General features: G+C 41.0%; 2 protein-coding genes across 9 annotated transcripts; one reads left to right on the top strand and one right to left on the bottom strand.

Moving 5' to 3' along the window:
• Window positions 1-15: 15 nt before the first annotated feature.
• On the top strand, window positions 16-4,980 carry LOC103152133 (chromobox protein homolog 1-like). The gene is made up of 6 exons (XM_007572485.2): window positions 16-178; window positions 1,085-1,166; window positions 1,390-1,543; window positions 2,379-2,532; window positions 3,246-3,340; window positions 3,685-4,980. Exons 2-6 carry the CDS (start codon window positions 1,112-1,114, stop codon window positions 3,824-3,826), a joined length of 600 nt encoding a protein of 199 aa, XP_007572547.1. The 5' UTR covers window positions 16-178; window positions 1,085-1,111; the 3' UTR covers window positions 3,827-4,980.
• A 1,167-nt stretch (window positions 4,981-6,147) lies between these two features.
• On the bottom strand, window positions 6,148-16,581 carry nfe2l1b (nfe2 like bZIP transcription factor 1b). 8 transcript variants are annotated; one of them, XM_007572423.2, is made up of 6 exons: window positions 16,381-16,581; window positions 13,259-14,051; window positions 11,626-11,847; window positions 10,895-10,984; window positions 10,634-10,792; window positions 6,148-10,216 (listed from the first exon to the last, which is right to left on the bottom strand). In XM_007572423.2, exons 2-6 carry the CDS (start codon window positions 13,814-13,816, stop codon window positions 8,852-8,854), a joined length of 2,394 nt encoding a protein of 797 aa, XP_007572485.1. In that variant the 5' UTR covers window positions 13,817-14,051; window positions 16,381-16,581; the 3' UTR covers window positions 6,148-8,851. The 8 variants fall into 8 exon arrangements, with proteins under 8 accessions (XP_007572485.1, XP_007572515.1, XP_007572523.1 ...); XM_007572453.2 differs by having other exon boundaries at window positions 10,634-10,768; XM_007572461.2 differs by having other exon boundaries at window positions 10,895-10,945.
• Window positions 16,582-17,206: the final 625 nt, after the last annotated feature.

The following is a 17,206-nucleotide window of genomic DNA, read 5'->3' as shown; positions in this document are numbered from 1 at the left end:
TTTTTTCCATTCAAGACCGAGGGGCGGAAACAGCAGCACGCTCTGTTGTGATCAAGCTAGCAGCTCGGCGTTTCCACAACAAATCGATACAGGCAGCCGTGATTTTTCTGTACTATTGTAACACAGCTGCAGTCAAGTTGCGGGACTTTTAAATCACCGCTTAAATTACAGCTAATCGGTGAGTTCTCTTCCTTTTGTCGCTTCATTTGATTGTGCACCTCAGCCTGGGCTTTTTCAGCGTTACCGAGCCGCCTGTTCGGGTTGCATGTGTGAATTGGTCATTACCCCCACGCATTTGCTTGAAAACAAGTTATCAGCCGCTGCGTGGCGCCTTATTTACGTAAAAGTACTCTTTACAGCTAGCAGCCATCGATAGGAATGCTTCATTTAGCGGCTGCCGCGAAAAGCAACATGGAGGAGACAACAGGGGAAAGGGGGGCAGGGAGGGGGTCTCTTGGCTTTTTGTTCAGCGAGGATTCCTCCCTCTGCTCCTTAAAGTGAGGGTGTGGGGGGAGTCCGCCTGAAATCCGAACCAGAAGAGGCTTTTCTCGTTGTTCTCCATAAATAACAATGGTTGCATGCTTAGTATGTTCTCATGCATGCTCCAGTAGGCTTTGTAGCGGAGCACCTCGGCTCCTGTCGCCACCAGGTGTTGCACACCTCCCATTGCTGAGGATGGAAGTCGGTGAGATGCAGGAAGCTCTGCCGAAGTCAGATCACATTAGCTACTTTTTAGTAACACGGAAAACGCATGCATGCATATGGAAGAAGATTAGGGCCACTAATAAAAATTAAAAAAAAAAAATAAAAATCTGACTTTGATTGGACACGTAAATCCGATATGGTCCTCCATTCTGCACTTTTATTGCACTGCTCTGACAGTGGAGCTGGTTGCTTCCAGGTTCTCATCTGCACAGCAATAATGACCAAAGTGAGAATTTTAAGCAATAAAGTAATAACTTTGAGAAATAAAGTGAGAAGATTAAAGCGAGAATTCTGGGAAAAAGGACAATTCTTTTTCCCCAAAAAATTATCTCTCCGTATAGTTATATTGATTTTTTTTCTGTCCTCTGTGTTTGACCAGGCACCTGTCAGTCTTCAGGTCTACCTGATGAGCATGAGCCAGACTCCAGAGCCTTCTAGCGATGGCGCCACCGTTACCGAAGGTTTTATACGTCATATAAATTTCTGTATTTGATTATTGTTAAAGAACAATTGTACAAAGATGTGTTCTCTGCCATTTCTGTCCCTGATTTAAAAAAAAAAGCAAAAAAAAAAGCAACCATCTTAATTTTCATCACAACACCTTCAAACCGTAGCAATGTTTCAGATTTGAGCTGGGGGAAAAAAAGTGTTGTGTTTCAAACAACCCTGTTTATGATCTGGCAGAGGCTACAATAACAACACCCGAGAAGGAGAAGAAGGCGGATGAAGTGGTAGAGGAAGAAGAGGAGGAAGAAGAGTACGTGGTGGAAAAAGTCCTGAATCGGCGGGTGGTGAAAGGCAAGGTGGAGTACCTTCTCAAGTGGAAAGGGTTCTCCAAGTAAGTACGAATGAGCATTTTGTCTAAGATTTAGATGTAAAGCAAAAATAAATAAAAAAACGTGGGGGAGGGGGTGGTCAAGCTGAGGCTTAAATTTAGTAGGCACTCAAGGGAAAAGCATAACATTTGGTGATTACAGTATGTTAAAAAATATGAGGTTGTAATGAGAAAACAGAACAAAATCAGTCCAGATGCTTTGGAGTGAATTTTCTATTTGATACCCCGTGCATGTGAGCGTGGTGTGATGTTTTCACCTTGGCCAGGTTTTAATAACATATTGAATAAAAAAAAAAAAAAAAAAGTTTTCTAAAATATGTGCACGTTTTGAGCCTCGAGGTGCAGTGAGAATAAATTTGAGACTAAATTTGCAGTGAAACACCAGGAAGATTGACTGGAAGAGACTCTTGTGGTGATGTAATGACATTTCTGTGTCACGGCTCTTTAAATGTGGAGAAACAAACCGGCTCCAAAGGTTTGTTTGGAGCCGGTTTTTTATTTTTTCATTTTTTATTTTTTCTTAGAACCAGCTGCTGCGCCGGTTCTGAACCAGCACTACAACAGCTTTCTTGGAATAAAACCTTCAAACCAAAAAAAAAAAAAATAGATTGCAGTTTTGCTTCTTTAAATAAATAAGCAAATCATGTCTGAGATGTTAATCTGAAGCTCAGACAGATACGTTGTTTACGAAAAACATGGGATTGTTAACAAAAAAAGAAGAAAAAAAAGGATGTAACAAATTTTTTAAGTAATTTGAAAGATCAAGCACAAAAAAAATAAACATATCTATGTCTCCGAGGTGATAACTGTATTCCTGCTCATCTCCTTAATTCGGCAGTGAGGATAACACTTGGGAGCCAGAAGAAAACCTGGACTGTCCGGATCTGATAGCAGAATATCTGCAGAAACAGAAATCGGCAAACGAGGGAAAGAGAAAAGCGCCTGGAGAGGCAGACGGAGACGAAAGCAAATCGAAGAAGAAGAAGGAGGACGTGAGTTGTCAACTGTCCTGTTCTACTTTGGTTTAGCAGTGTTAATATTATATTGGTTTTAATGAATTAAAAAAAAAAAGTCTAAAAGATGTTTGATGCCTATTAGCGTGTATAAATGGAGGCCAACAGAGAAAAACATGTATTACATGAAACGTGTTAGGGAATGAGTAGTCTGAAGTCAAATTTTCAGTTTCTGCTTAGGACTCATAAAAATGCTTAATTTCTATGTATAATTTCAACCAATCACATCATTTCCTATAAAAACCTTTTTCTAAAGGTTTTATATTCTGCTTCATTTGTGTTCATTCTGATCACCATTTGAACCGAATGACTTGTTCAAGATTTGACCAAGTGTTAACCCTGTTCAAAGCACCATAAGGATAAGCCACATTTCCTTACAGTCTATCTAATCAGATGATAGAAAATGTAGTTTATGAGTGTGTGTGTGTATATATAAAGGGAACATTTGCGGAAACCATAAACACATGAACAACAAGTGTTTTACTTTTGCAAGAATCCACTATTTTTTTATTATTATTATTATTAATTTTTAAGAAAAAACCTAAACACTATGTACAGTGACAAAAACAAATTCAATAACAAAGTATTTGAAGTAGTTTACATTTTTTCTAAAAAAAAAAAAAAAAAAAGGTTGTCTTGGTATTGGACTGAAGCTACGTTCATGGACTGAATTTGTTCTGTTCGACCGGCAGAATGAGAAGTTGAGAGGCTTCGCTCGAGGCCTGGAGCCAGAAAGGATCATCGGCGCCACAGACTCTACAGGAGAACTCATGTTCCTTATGAAATGGTTTGTCAAAGCAAACTGCGACATTTTAGAAGAAAACTGACACTGCTGTGAGAAAGTATTTACACCCCTGACAGATTTCTTTTGGTTTTGCTCTCTTTTTTTTTTGTTTTTTTTGGTGTCAAATTTGAATGTTGAACAAAGATAACTTGAGCAAATACAAGAAAAACTGTTTGCAAAGGATTTCAATTATTAAAGGCAAAGGTGACCAGCCTGACCCTTTAAAAAAAAAAAAATAAAAATCAAAAACCATCAGAAATCTCTTGAGTGGGGAAAATGCTTTTAATCACACTGTAAAACTTGTTTGTCTTCACAACATCAGTTAACTCAGTCTGCGGGTTTTACAGGAAACACTCCGACGAAGCCGACCTGGTGCCGGCAAAAGAGGCCAACGTGAAGTGTCCTCAGGTGGTGATCTCCTTCTACGAAGAGAGGCTCACCTGGCACTCGTATCCCTCGGAGGACGAGAAGAAAGACGACAAGAACTAAGGCGGACGAGGTAGCAGGGCTGGGGAAGAAGAACCTTTTGAACTCCAGTGTGATTTTGAGAGAGAGAGAGAAAGAGAGAAAAAGACCAGCAAGACCTTGTGGACTCATTTGTCGTTTTTGGTGTAGTTTCACTCATCTGATTCTCCTTTTTATGTGGATGTAATCTAAATATATACGCTTCAGATTTGCCTGAAAAGCCAGAGCAAAGGAAACAAAGCAACGCAGCAGTTAATTTTCAGCAAACATTCCAGTCGTTTTTGCTTCGGATATCGTTTCCGGTCTGTGTATCATGCTTTCATTCCCCCCCCCCTGTTGTGTGCTTACGGAGCGCTACGTTTAGTGCCGAGGTGGACGTTTTCACTGTAATTGATCACCAGTATTTTTGAAAGATACCGTTCAAAACCGACAGCAGTTGATGTTGGGTTGTTTTGCTTTTCCCAGTTTCCAAGACAACCACTGTGGGTTTGATTACTGGTTTGTTTTTCCACTATGTAAACAAATGCAAATTTGCCTGAATTCATTTTTAAAAAAAATCTTTTTAGGTGCTTATCGGTTACAATATACTGAGTTTAAAAATTGAGTACAATCTGTTTTATTTTTTAAAAAGTTTTGGGATGAAAAAGAGCCAAACCAGACAGGTTTTCCTCATTTTGGATTTCAATCTGACTGAAAAAAAAAAAAAAAAAAAAGAATAATATAGTAACGTGATTAGTGATGTGACCTTATTTGGTGTTCTACTTGTTTACAATCTGAGTTTCTTTTTTTATTTTATTTTTTTTAATGATTTTTGGGGGTCATTTAAAGGTGTGTATTGACTGCAGGAACCTGGGTAGTTGTCTGGGGTACCCTCATTGTTTTCTTTGTAACAACTGGGGTCCATATAAATATACACAAGTAAAAACGTACCACATAAAACACACATGGTAGTGAATAAATACAGCTACGTACTGACCTGAGCCATCCCGGAGTGGCTAAGTGATGGGAAGATACTTAGCATTTCTTTTTTTTTTGTTGAATATTTCCAGCATCCAGCCGCCTCCCAGTTTAAATCTCTTAAGAGCTCATGTTTACATGAAATTATTCAACAGTGGTGAGTGGAATATTTGTGATTCAAACCCAGTCGCTCATGTCGAATGTCAGTTTTACACTGCTTGCATTCAAAACTAAGTTTAGTTCTCTTTCAGCGTGTAACCACTCAAAGAGAGCCAACCAAATTCTGTTAAATTAATTGGTTTTAGGGTTATTACCTATGAACTTTTTTTTTTTTTTTCTGACACGAGTTGTTTTTAAACGATAAAAGCAATGAAACGGCCTGAGATTAGAGCTGTATTTCTCTAATTTCAGTGTCAATACTCTGTTGCCACCATTTGAAATCCGTTTGTAGCAAGTGGGAGTTGGAACAAATCAGACAACGCGGGATTATTATTCGTTGCAGTGCATCTTCCAGTTTTTATTATTTTATGAAAACTTGTGCAAGCAGAGCGGTGACCCCTCTGCGTTAGCAATGTGATTTACACCTCGTAAAACTTTCCAGAAAATATTTCGGGGGGGCTGTTCTGGGTTGCGTAGTCGAAACACACCTTTAGCTGCTTTGCTCCATATTGTTTGGTGTAAGCTTACAAATCATTCTGTGAATAATTTGTTCATTGTAATCTTTCTAGTGTCTTTCTTTGTTTTACTCGTCACTTTTTGGAAAATAAAACCAATTTTTGTTACAAGACTCTTTCCAATCACTTTAACGTTTGCGGGGTGAGATCCATATCCTGAAGTGCCAGAGTGAGTTAATAAGTCATAAGCAAGAATATATTGTTTAAGTAGAAGTGAACAGAAATGCAGTTAGTATGAAATTATTGCTAATTGTTTAAACGTATCAGATGCTTAAAGGAAAATCAATAAAAAATAATGAACATAGATTTAATAGGTATATGAACTTAATTTTCACATTTAAACGTGAAATTCATTAAAATGTATAGGTAGCATGATAAAACCACAGATTGTGTTTAACTGAAATAGCACTTCTAATGTATATCTCAGTATTTGTAAGGGTCCCTGTTGAAATTATATACACATTTTAATTTCATTTAAAAAATATGTTTAATGCCCTTTACTAAATGTCTTCTTTACTGGTAATAACTGCAATTTTAAGTTGTTACAACAGTATATAAATTTTTAATGACTTATTTCAGTCATTGTGTGCAAAGTCACACCATGTGAAGAATAAATTGTTTAAACTGTTGTGGAACCTCCACAGAATAACGTCGACACCTGCCGATGTGAAAAAGCATCTTTCAGTCAAGCATGATTAGAACATGAGTCACAGGTGAAAATAAAAACACTTTATTAATCAATAAAAACAATTCTTGATTGCCAGCAAACATCCGAAAACTGGGAACTACAATCCAGACTCAAAGCAGAGAGTGCGACCGTTATGGAGACATTAGACAAACTACAGAAAAAAAAGACAAACGGGAAAATATTTACAGAACAAGACAGACAAAAAAAAAAAAAAAAAAATAGAGAGAAAAAAAGTGCACTAAGTAGTAGCAGTACTTAATAGTTGGTGTTTCACTGGGTTACATTAGAGTGAATGTTAACCAGAGATTCATGCCTTAATATCACATTTAATGACAGACATTTCTCCTTTTGAACATATTTTTTTTAATTCGGACATCATCTCAGTGTTGCGAGTTCTGCTTAGCCTTTTGTAAATATTTTTTCCCCAACTGCTAGCCGCAGCGATAGGCCCACTTTTTTTTTTTTCTATTTTCACACAACACGCGCACCGACAGACTTCATTCAAACAGACGAGTAATAGCACTTCTACTTTGAGAACATTCCCTCCCTCCATGTTCTCAAAATCCTTTTAAAGTGAAGATCATGAGTTTTAAATGAAGGCATTCAAATTTCTAAGTGGCCTCAATACACACCGTCACATGTATCTTTTTACCTCACATCTCTTCTTAAAAAAAAACCAAAAAAAAAAAAACACTCAAAACGCAGGATCTGTAGGACTAAAGTCAACTACCCGGCTTCACAGCAGTTAAATATTTGCTTCAAGTTCATTTCGGATGTGGAAAATCTGCAAATAACTTAAAAATAAACGGGGCACAGCAAAACGATGCCAACCGAACCTGCTTTGTTTTAATGCTCAAAATGGGGCATCGAGGTGGGGAGAAAAAAAAAAAATAACGATGACCGTCAAAATGTTTGTCAAGTCAAAACGTTCAAATTACCAATGAACTTCAGTGATTTATTTCAACTGTTTACTTCTGTGACTTTAGATGACTGCACCTTACAGCTAATGAAAACCTTCATGTTCAGTTTCTTCAAATTATTTGACTCAATTTGACCACTTCTCCTGACCCTAATGAAAACACTTGTGACATGGCTTCTGGTTCAGTCCTAGATATGTATATGTATGCGTGTGTGTGTGTGTGCGCGTGCGTGCGTGTGTGGTGGCTCTCCCACCGTTGACTACAACCTCGTGCTGCGTTAACTCTGTATGTTGCGCACCGTTTTCAATTTCAGTTTTTCCTTCCACTAAACTTTCTATCAATTATGCTTGAATACTTCACTGCTCCTTATTTAGATCATCAGCACAATCTAACCAATGGCTGTTGCCTATAACCAGATCCTGACATAAGACTTATGAATTGCAAAATGTAATTGTTCTTATAAAATATTCAAATTATTTAAGGTTCGGGATTTTTGTTTTCATTTGTTGTAAATCATAATCATCAAAACTAACAGTTAAAAGAAATAAATGGTTGAAATATCCCACTATGTATGTAGCAAATCTGTATAATTTATGATTGAAATTTAATTACTGAAGAAAATGTCCTTTTAAATTCCATTTTAATTGATGGAGCTGCGCCTATAAATGTAATAATCTGTCAGCCGAAGTCGGATGAAATGGTACAGTACAGCTTGATGTGAAAGGTTTTAACACAGACGGTAGGAGAGGGGGAAAAAAAAAAAGGCTAGACCTATAACCCTGCTTATTCTACACATTATAAACAGTTAATAAGAGCCTTCCTAAATGCAGCCCCTGTATTTAAACCTGCAGCAAGGGAAGAGCGACAGAAACGGCAAAATGCATACCAAAGCCAAGCCTTTTAAAAGACAAATTACAGTGCTATGTATAATTCATAAGGAACTTGATACATTTTGCAACGCGGTGCGCCTCGTCCCAGAAATATCTCTCGGCTCCTCCTGCAGGACCTCGTGGGGCCAGCTCTCCAACTCTCCGCCTCGGACTTCTCGTCCAAATCATCCGACTCCCGCACGTCAAACCCCGGCGTTTTTAAGGGCCTTCTACGTTTAGGTGCCACCCAGAAATCGACTCAAAAAAACTAGACCTTGCGGTACAAACCTACAGAGTAAGAGTGCAGCGTTTGAGCATTTTGGACTTGTACGGATTCAGGTGATCAGGTGCGCCCCTACAACCTTTGGTTAGTATTGGTGTTAATGGCATTCTAAGACAATGTACTTCCTTTAGCCTTTGGTTTCTCGTCTCACAACTTCAGGTGCTGATCTTTGCCTTAAGATCTACAACTTAAAAGCAATTCCTAAAAGTCTCCAGGGTGGGAGGTGAGCTGATAGTCCTTTGAACCCTTTAGATCCACAGGTATTCCCAACCATGCATGTTAGCTTAGCTCTCCCGACGTCGGTCCATTCTTCCACCCGACACGCCTCCATCCCTAGTGGTTTGGTGCAAAAGGAACGAGAGCAGCTATTTATTCTTCTAGTAGCTCAGTTTTTGTCCTTCAAATTCCTCCCCTTTTTCTGGTCTAAATAATGAAACGCCGGTCCTCGAGCCAAGAGCTATTCCGCTTCAGAGTTGTTTCTAGGAAAAAACGCAGGAAGAGAATGAAAGAGGAGAAACTAACCCAGGGAGGAAGAAGAGTAAATGCCGTTTCTCTTCAACAGAATCTTCTTAAAGGAAAAAAAAGGCATCTCTCTTGCATCTTGCACAAATCGGACTGATTTAGCAAAGTGATAGAATAACCAGCAGTCTCTCTGCGCTCACTTCTTTTTGTCTTTCTGTTTTTTCTCGGGTTTTCTGCTCGGCTGCTGCGCGGCGGCGGCCGCCCCGCCGCGGGGCGCGATCAGCACGCTCCCGTCGGCGCCGTACTGCAGGCAGTACTCGCTGGGGGGAAAGGGCCGGCCCTCCTCGTCCCGCAGCTGACTGAAAACCTCCTGGCACAGGCTCTGCATCTTCTGCTTCAGCTGCCGGATGGAGCGGATGAACTCCATCTTCTCCTTTAGCAGGCGGGCCTTGTCGCGCCGCAGGTCCTGCACGCCCTGCTCCAGGTTGATGATGGTCTCCAGCTTGCGCTTGCGGCAGTTCTGGGCGGCCATCTTGTTCTTGCCGCGCCGGCGGATGTCGCGGATGAGGGCGAGCTGGGCCTCGCTCAGGTGGTGCTTGGCCAGCAGCTCGTTGAACTCCTCCACGGGGAGGTTGACGATCTTGTCGTTGGAGAAGGGGATCTTCATGGCGCGGGCGCGGCGCTCGTCGCGGCTCGAGTGCTTGTCGAGCAGGTCCTGGGAGGGCTGCAGCTTCTTGTCGCGGCTCGCCTTCTTCCCGGCCGACAGGAGGAGGTCCGGGCGCTCAGGGAAGCTGGAGGAAAGCGGCACGTTGTAGGTGTGGTTGTGGCTGATGCCGTCCAGCTGAGGGAGGCCGTTGAACTGGGAGAGGTCCTGGAAGCTCATGCGGCAGAGCTTGCTGTACTCGGGCTGGTAGCCGCCCACCGCGCCCTCCTCCGTCTCCGCGGCGGCCGCCTCGGAGTCGGTGCTGTACCCCACGGCGCCCTCCTCGGAGAAGTTGGCGGAGGTGGAGGACGAAGAGGCTGCCGAGGAGCAGGAGGTCTCAGAGCTGCTCGGCGAGGCCGGACTGCGGCTGGAGTCCAGCGAGAGGCCGGAGTCCGAGTCGAGCTCTTCCTCCAGCTGGGACGCCTGAGCCTGGCTGAAGCCCTCCTCCATGGCCAGGTCCAGCAGGCTGATTTCGTCCAGCATGGACTCCTCCAGGAGGGTGGTGAAGGGGTCCGGCAGGCTCGGCGCAGAAGTGACGTTGCTGCTGGAGCTGTTGATGGGCGGCAGGAAGACCCCCGTCAGGTTGGTCGCTCCGAACGTAGAGTTGATGTTGGTGGAGTTGCCAGAGGAGAGCCTGAGCATGCCGGTCCGAGGCGCCACGCCGACCGAGTCCAGCTGAGGGCTGAAGATCTGCGGGAAGTCCTGGCTGCAGCTGGGCAGGGAGGCCTGGTGGAGGCTGACGTCCTGGTTGATGGGCGTGGCACGCTCAGAGAGCCCGAAGGTCCCGGCAGCGGTCGGCTCCGCCGTGCCGCTGCTGGCGTTCCCGCTGTTGGAGGTGCTGTTGTTCATGTCCATCGCCTTCAGACAGAAACAACAGAAAAGTGATTTTCTGATTTTCTCAGCTAAATAATGAATTTTTAACAAATGACTGAAATGTACAAAATCTTCAGATTTTTGTGAAAAAGTGATCTATCAATTATAAGACACTGTTTTATTTTTTTTGCGTCGATTGTTTTTGTTTTTTAGTCTAAGCTCGACGACAACAACAGAAAGTCGCTCTTGCCGACTTTCTTTCGAGCGGAGTTACATCGGGTTGTAATGTATACAACCCGATGTATAGGCAAAATGTGTAGTGTATTTTTTTTATTTTTTATTTCTAGTAATAAAAAGCTAGACTCGTCTCCAATCAACCCGTCATTACAGCGCTGATTTTTTTTATTTAAAATCAAAGACACTAAATCTCATTAATCCTAAAAACAGCCAAACGCAGCCTACCTGCAGCTCCATGATGGCCATGATGTCCTGCCACTGCTGCTCCAGGTCCAACTGCGGCTCTGCTGGGGGCATCTGTGGAGCCAGAGCGAGGCCCTGGGAGGTGGAGGGAACTTCCTCATTGGAAATGGACGCTTCCTGGTTACCGACCGGGACAGGAAACTAATCAAAGCATGCATAGACGGTAATAGAGAAAAATACGTTTGACGTTACAAGGGAGCGTTTCACAGAACTTAAATTCAGCTGCAGACGTTGCGTCGTTACCTCGGCTTCTTCTCCGAAAGGGAACGTGGCCTCCAACAGCCTCAAGCACTCCTGCAGTGACAGTGAAGTCTGTGAGCCAAGAACTGGCGGCTAACAACAATAAAACACAGACAGGTGTGCTACATTAGTGCTTCTGCACTTTTACGTAAAAAAAAAGCGTCTCTCTCATAACTGCCCCTTTTGGAAAGAAAAGAAGCAAATTACAAATTATTCAAAATGAACCCTGTTATCCATTTTGTTTTAAAACATTTTTTTTATCCTCTGATCTTTGGTATTTTTACTCCAGTTCATCATGCTGTGGGAATCTCACACCAAGCCCAGCCTAATTTTAGCAACATTCATGCCAAACAGTTGTTGGAGGGGACGTGTCACTTTTAAAACGCTTGACCCCGCAAACAACATCAACTTTGGTCCAAATGCAGATTGGTTTTTCACAACCAGAGAGCAAGTGTAGAATCACGTTAGGTAGTTGTAACGTGACAAAATATGAGTGGGAGTATCAAACCTTCTGCAATATCTGGTACGGAACTCCACCAAATATTCAGAAACGAACGCCAGTTGTCAGAAACTAAAGATTTAGAAAAAAAAGAAAAAGAAAAGAAAAACAATAAATATTGCAAGAACTTCTTTAAAGACGGTTCCACATTTACTAAAAACTCACTCAACCGACAAATATCCTATCCATCAATGCTTTACTCGTTTTTTGTTGTTTTTGCCGTGTCTTAACGTACCTGCTCAGGAATGCTCTCTCCGGTCTCTCCGTCCACCGGCTGGGACCCCTGTAAGTTTATCCCATTTCTCCAGCTCTCTTGTTCATCGTTGGCATCTTTGCTGTCCTGTGGGCTGGGCTTCTCCTCCTCCGTGTCCTTCTGACGGTTGCTGTAGCTGAACACTTCTCTTCCTGCTCCAAGGTCGATGTCCTGTCGCCATAGGATGTCAATCAAGTCAATGTCCTAAAACAGAAACAAAGAAAACTCTTAAAAACTGTTCTGCGCACCAGTGAAACTATGATCAGAAGATTTGAACAGTTTTTGGTTGTGTCACTGTTTTCGTTATTAGATCAAGCTGTAAATGACCTACTTTTCCATATTTTATTTTATTTATTTATTTTTTTTCAAATAAAATGTGTTTTTCAGTGCTGACGAGTTCTTCAAAGGGCAGGTCACGTAACACGAATCAGATGGTTCAACCATGATATAAACATTTTAGCACGGTGGTTATTCTTGTGATCCAGCAAAAGAATAAACAGAAATCTTCAGCTATGTGTAACATGAATGTTTTACTGTATCGCTGTGTTTGAATGGGGAACAAAAACAATGAAGCACAGTGAGACAAGTAAATAAAAAAAAGCTGGAAATTTAAAGATTTAGAGCTAAATTAACTGGACTGAATGCTAAAGTTGCCCCGTAAGGATGCAAACGTCACCAACAGCTGAATGCGACTCCACTGGTTTGACTTGAAATAGATTAAAAAAATAATAATAATTAAAAAAAACAGCCAGGAAATGTGGAAGGTAGAGAAAAAACTGATGTTAAGTATCAGCTTATATTTTTAGGTTTTTTTTGTAAATCACAAAAGATGCAACATTTTATAAACCAAAACTGACAAAAATAAACAATCATGCAACTTTATAAGTTTTTAAAATCCGTATCATCCTGTACTTACAGGCACAACTCAAAAGCTAAAATATGAAAATGGTTATTTTAGGTCATCAATCAATATCAATACCAAATGATCTGTTTCAACATGTCTTATTTGTCTCAAATTTTATGGTTGTCTCTCGCAGTGAATGAAAACCCAAAATTGTGTTTCTCAAAAAATGTGTTTATTACATCACCAAAATCACGGGGAAGAGCATTGAACTGAATACGGTCCAGCCGACTGTCATTGACACGATTCACAAAGAAGAGTTGGCTACAAGTACATAAATGGAAAATGTAGTGGAAGGAGGACATGCAGTGAGTGGGAAATGACAGACAAAAATCCAGACAATTTGGAAATCAAAGGGAGAAGGGAGAGCCACAGAATGCTGACTGACGTCCAGTGGGATATTTCTGCAGCCGGTCAGGATCTGGGGTGTCCTCTGCTGTGTTGGTCCACTGCGTTACTACATCTCATTAGGCCTACATTTTCATTTCCACACCCTTAAATTTTATTGCGCTTATATAAAATTTTCATGCTCTTGGAAACTGAATTTTGGGTTTTTGTTGACTTTTGACCATAATTGTTACTGTGTCAATTGAATGCAACAATTTAACTTGAATGCCTCACAAGACAGCACAAATATCTCTAAATTAAAAAAAAGAAACAAACAAAAATATCCTCTTGAGTCTAACCATAAAACGCGTAACCATGGCGTCGTACCTCTTTGGTGAGGTCGTCATTTCCGCCTCTGCTGCCCTGCTCCTGGTTTCCGTCTGGGGCCACGGCTCCCAGGCTGCTGTCCGCTGCGTTCAGGTCGTACGTGGATTCAGGTGCTCCGCCGCCTCCCCTCATGGCCGGGGTAGCGTCGATGTTGTTAATGTCCTCTAGGCCGGCCCCATTGTCCAGGGTTATGCCGGGGCTGGACTGACCGCCTGCGGACACCACCGTCTCAGAGTCGCGATGCACTAGCCAGGTGTTCAGCTCGGTACTGGGCACGGACAGGCGATCCAGCTGGCGCACCTCGTTCAGCAGCCGCCGGGTCGTGAAGAACTGGTCCAGGTCCACACTCTTTGGATGGATCCCATAGCCGTCCAGCGTGTTGCGCAGGTTGTGGAACTGGGTCTGTGTGTAGGCTGAGCTGGGCCCCAGGATGATCTCTCTTAACGGGGGCAACTGATTGCTTAGATACGTGTCGACGTCCACCCGCACCCCAATGAGACTCAGAAGGATGGTGAACTGAATCAGGCCCTCTGTGAAGTACTTTTTCAGGTAAAGCATTTCTTTACAAAGGAACAAAAAAATGAAAGTAAAAAAGTAAAACAAAAACGGGGGCGACCACTTGTAATCAATAACTCTCTGCTAAAACTAAGGGATGAAAACTGATACAAGAACATAGAAGTGGTTAAGGAAGGCAAAAGCGTCTTTGAGAGATAATTTAAAAAGGGCTCAGGTTCCAAGATAAGGTTTCCACTTCTCAGTAGAGTTTCTTCAAAGAGTTATCATCTCCCCATTCCTGCCAAATAGAAGAAATTACATTTTATAGAATTTCTGCAAAATTACCCATGTAACTTAAATTTGCATAAATTTAAATAAACAACAACAACAAAAGAAAAAAACAAAGGTTAACTTAGAAAAATTATATACAACTTTAGTGAACATAAGGTTTTCATTTCATCACCCATTCAAATTACAAAAAGGTCGTCTATGAGGCCGAAACTCGACGGTTTCAGAGGGAAGGTTGAAGGTCTGAGAGGTTTGGTTTAGTCAAAGCATAAAATTCTTCAGTCAGAACTACCCCAAAATGAATAAATCAAAGCCACTCAAGCAATTCTCCTTTAATAAGGTGGAGCAATAAACGAACAAACAATTCTAAGACAAAAAATAAATATGAATTATAATCTAACATGTACAACATAGGACTTTTTAAAGGCAGGGTGTCACTTATCAACATGTCTGCAGCTGCTGTTTGTGCTTCAGTCACCCAGCTGGTGATCACTGAACAGGCTTAAAAAACAACTTTGTATTTGCTATTTGAATTTTCAAGAATTTTGGATAATAACCTGAAGGAGTCATATCGAGAATACCATTTCATTACGTTTTATTCCTTTAAGCAACATTTTCAGGGCACAGTGTTCTTTCTGCATGAAAGAAAACTGATTTCCAATGTTTAAATTTTGTCTTCATTAGTGAAATTAAAATGTAAATATATCACACCATCCTTACTTTCTTGGTGGCAAATACTGGGTTCACTTAAAAAAAGTGATTGGTCCTTCATATAAAAGTGTTTTTGCTGATTGTTTCCTTTTGCTAATCAGTGACATTAGTTGAGTTACAGACACTAAAGTCATGTAATGTGGCTGATGGTTTGCTCAAACTAAAACTAAAAGCCTTGTAGTTTTGTCACAGCGTAAAACAATTATAGCATTCCAGACCTACTGCAATCAAGTTAAAGGCGAAAAAAAAATGCAAGGACAACAATATGGAAGTAGTAAAGGGTGAATTAACATACACATTTGACAGATGAATTTAATGCCACTCTTATTATAGAAAATCTAGACTAAGAATTTTTAAGGAGGAATATTTATGCCAAAAATCAACTGATTTGCTGTAGAAAAAAAGTAATTTCAAAAATAACTAACATGTCAATATTTAAGCATCCTGGTACTCTGTAAAAATACACTCAAAATTTTCTATTGTGAAAACGCCAATATTAAGAAATTAAAGCATTTCTCAATACCATAAAACAAAACCAATGTAGGAGCAAAACTAACTCTTAAATTAGCTAACTAATTTAAGAGATGTGCTGAAAAACCTAGACATATTAAATACTTTTTAAGGCCTAAATTGTAGATCTATACATTGTAAAGCTTGTTAACGTTTTAATTCCTTGTTGCATCAGTCCACACACTCCAATCACTCAGCTTTCAAACACTTAAGACATCTTACCTACCCACACTTGCATTAAACACATTATAGGAGAAGAAAGAAAGAGCAGGACTTGCTAACCACTTCATCCTAATAGAACAGGAGGACTGATGTCGGATCGCACCACGCTGTTGATCTTCATTTTAAGACATTCGGCAGAGAAGATAAGATGAACACAGAGATTCAGGCTTCACCCCACCCTTGACAGGACAACTACTTCTTCTGGCTGCTGCTGAAGGTGAACGAGGGAGTCCAGATAGCTAGCTCGACTGGCTCTGACACCCACCAACGGCGACGCTGGGTGGCCGGCGGGGTCCCTCCCTCCTCCTCCAGCACAGCTGCGCCTATCTTTGTCCTTCCAGCTGGTGGCTACCCACTAATTCACGACCAGCCACCGCTAACACACGTCTATAACCTCCTTCTGACGCTACATAAAGTAACTGTTTTAAAACCTTTCGCTGCTTTACTTCAATTTCTCTTTCGACAGAAAGCGGCAGGTGCCTCTGCTAATATTTACTTTCTCCCTAGCTAGTGTCAAACAATCTCCCTAGCAACAAGTGGGGAAAATATGAGTGACATGACAGTTCAGCCATTCAACGACCTCAACTACTATGATGTAACATGACTCCAGCGAGTCCAGACCAATAAGAATACGTTGTAGGCGGGGTTTAGTGAATGACGCGACAGTGATACGGGAAGTCAAAAATTACACAGCGTTAGCCTTATGAGCTAGTTTACAGCAAACTAATTTAAGTAATTTTAAAATGAATTGATATTGAAAACAAATTACACCCGGCTTCTGATACACAAATACTATTATAATAATGTGTCGCTTCGTTATGTTGTGTCGTTAAACAATGAAGCCCATGTATCGGTCAACGTGATAATTTGTTAAAACCGTTAAATTGTATACTTACGCATGAAGATTTTGTAACCGTGTCTTCATGCCCACATGTCGACTAACACACCAGATCAGTGATTTAATCCGCTAGTCACTACAAGTTCCACTGAGTTACTATCCTTACTGAATGGCCCACCATGACTTGCAAAATCACTTGCTACCGCTGCTAGCCTAGCCCAAAACACGCGTACACACGGAGCATGCGTAGAACATTCTAGTGGTAAGCTTTCATCAGCTGACGGAAAATCCCCTCCGCCCCCAGTGTTATCAAAGTCTGGTTTAGTTTGTAAAAGAACTATTAAACAACTAAATATAACCTCGTTTGTGTAACTATGATATCATAATATAGTATTTAAAAAATATTAAACCAGGAAAAAATCAAAAAGGTTCAATGATTTTTTTTAAGCGTCCACTCGTGGTCAACATGCATTTGTATTAAGAAAAAAAAACAACCTTTTACAAAGCAATAATGTACCGAGTGAAAGTGAAAGCTACAAAACAATGTAAATTGGCACCACAGAAATCAATCTCAATAATCATAACGTGCTCAGTAAACGTTCAAATTTGCTGTGGATGTTTACTGTATCTCTCATAAGTAGTTGATACAGTAAACATAGTTAATATGCATCAACTAGTTCATATTTCCAATGTTTATTCCAATTAATTTAGAGGAATATGGCTTACTGTTGATGTAAAACCTCAAATCCATTCATTGTTTGCACTTGCAGGGTCAGGGTATTCCCGCAGTCCTTTGGGTGATAACTAGATTGTCCTGGATAGAGCTCCAGGCTATTCAAATGCTTAAGGGAATATCAGAGACCAAGTAACCTAACAGGCACATG

The sequence above is a fragment of the Poecilia formosa genome, unplaced genomic scaffold (assembly GCF_000485575.1).
Source record: "Poecilia formosa unplaced genomic scaffold, Poecilia_formosa-5.1.2 Scaffold7, whole genome shotgun sequence".
NCBI lineage: Eukaryota > Metazoa > Chordata > Actinopteri > Cyprinodontiformes > Poeciliidae > Poecilia > Poecilia formosa.
Note: the sequence above shows the minus strand (reverse complement) of the source record. Positions and strands in the feature narration are given on the sequence as shown.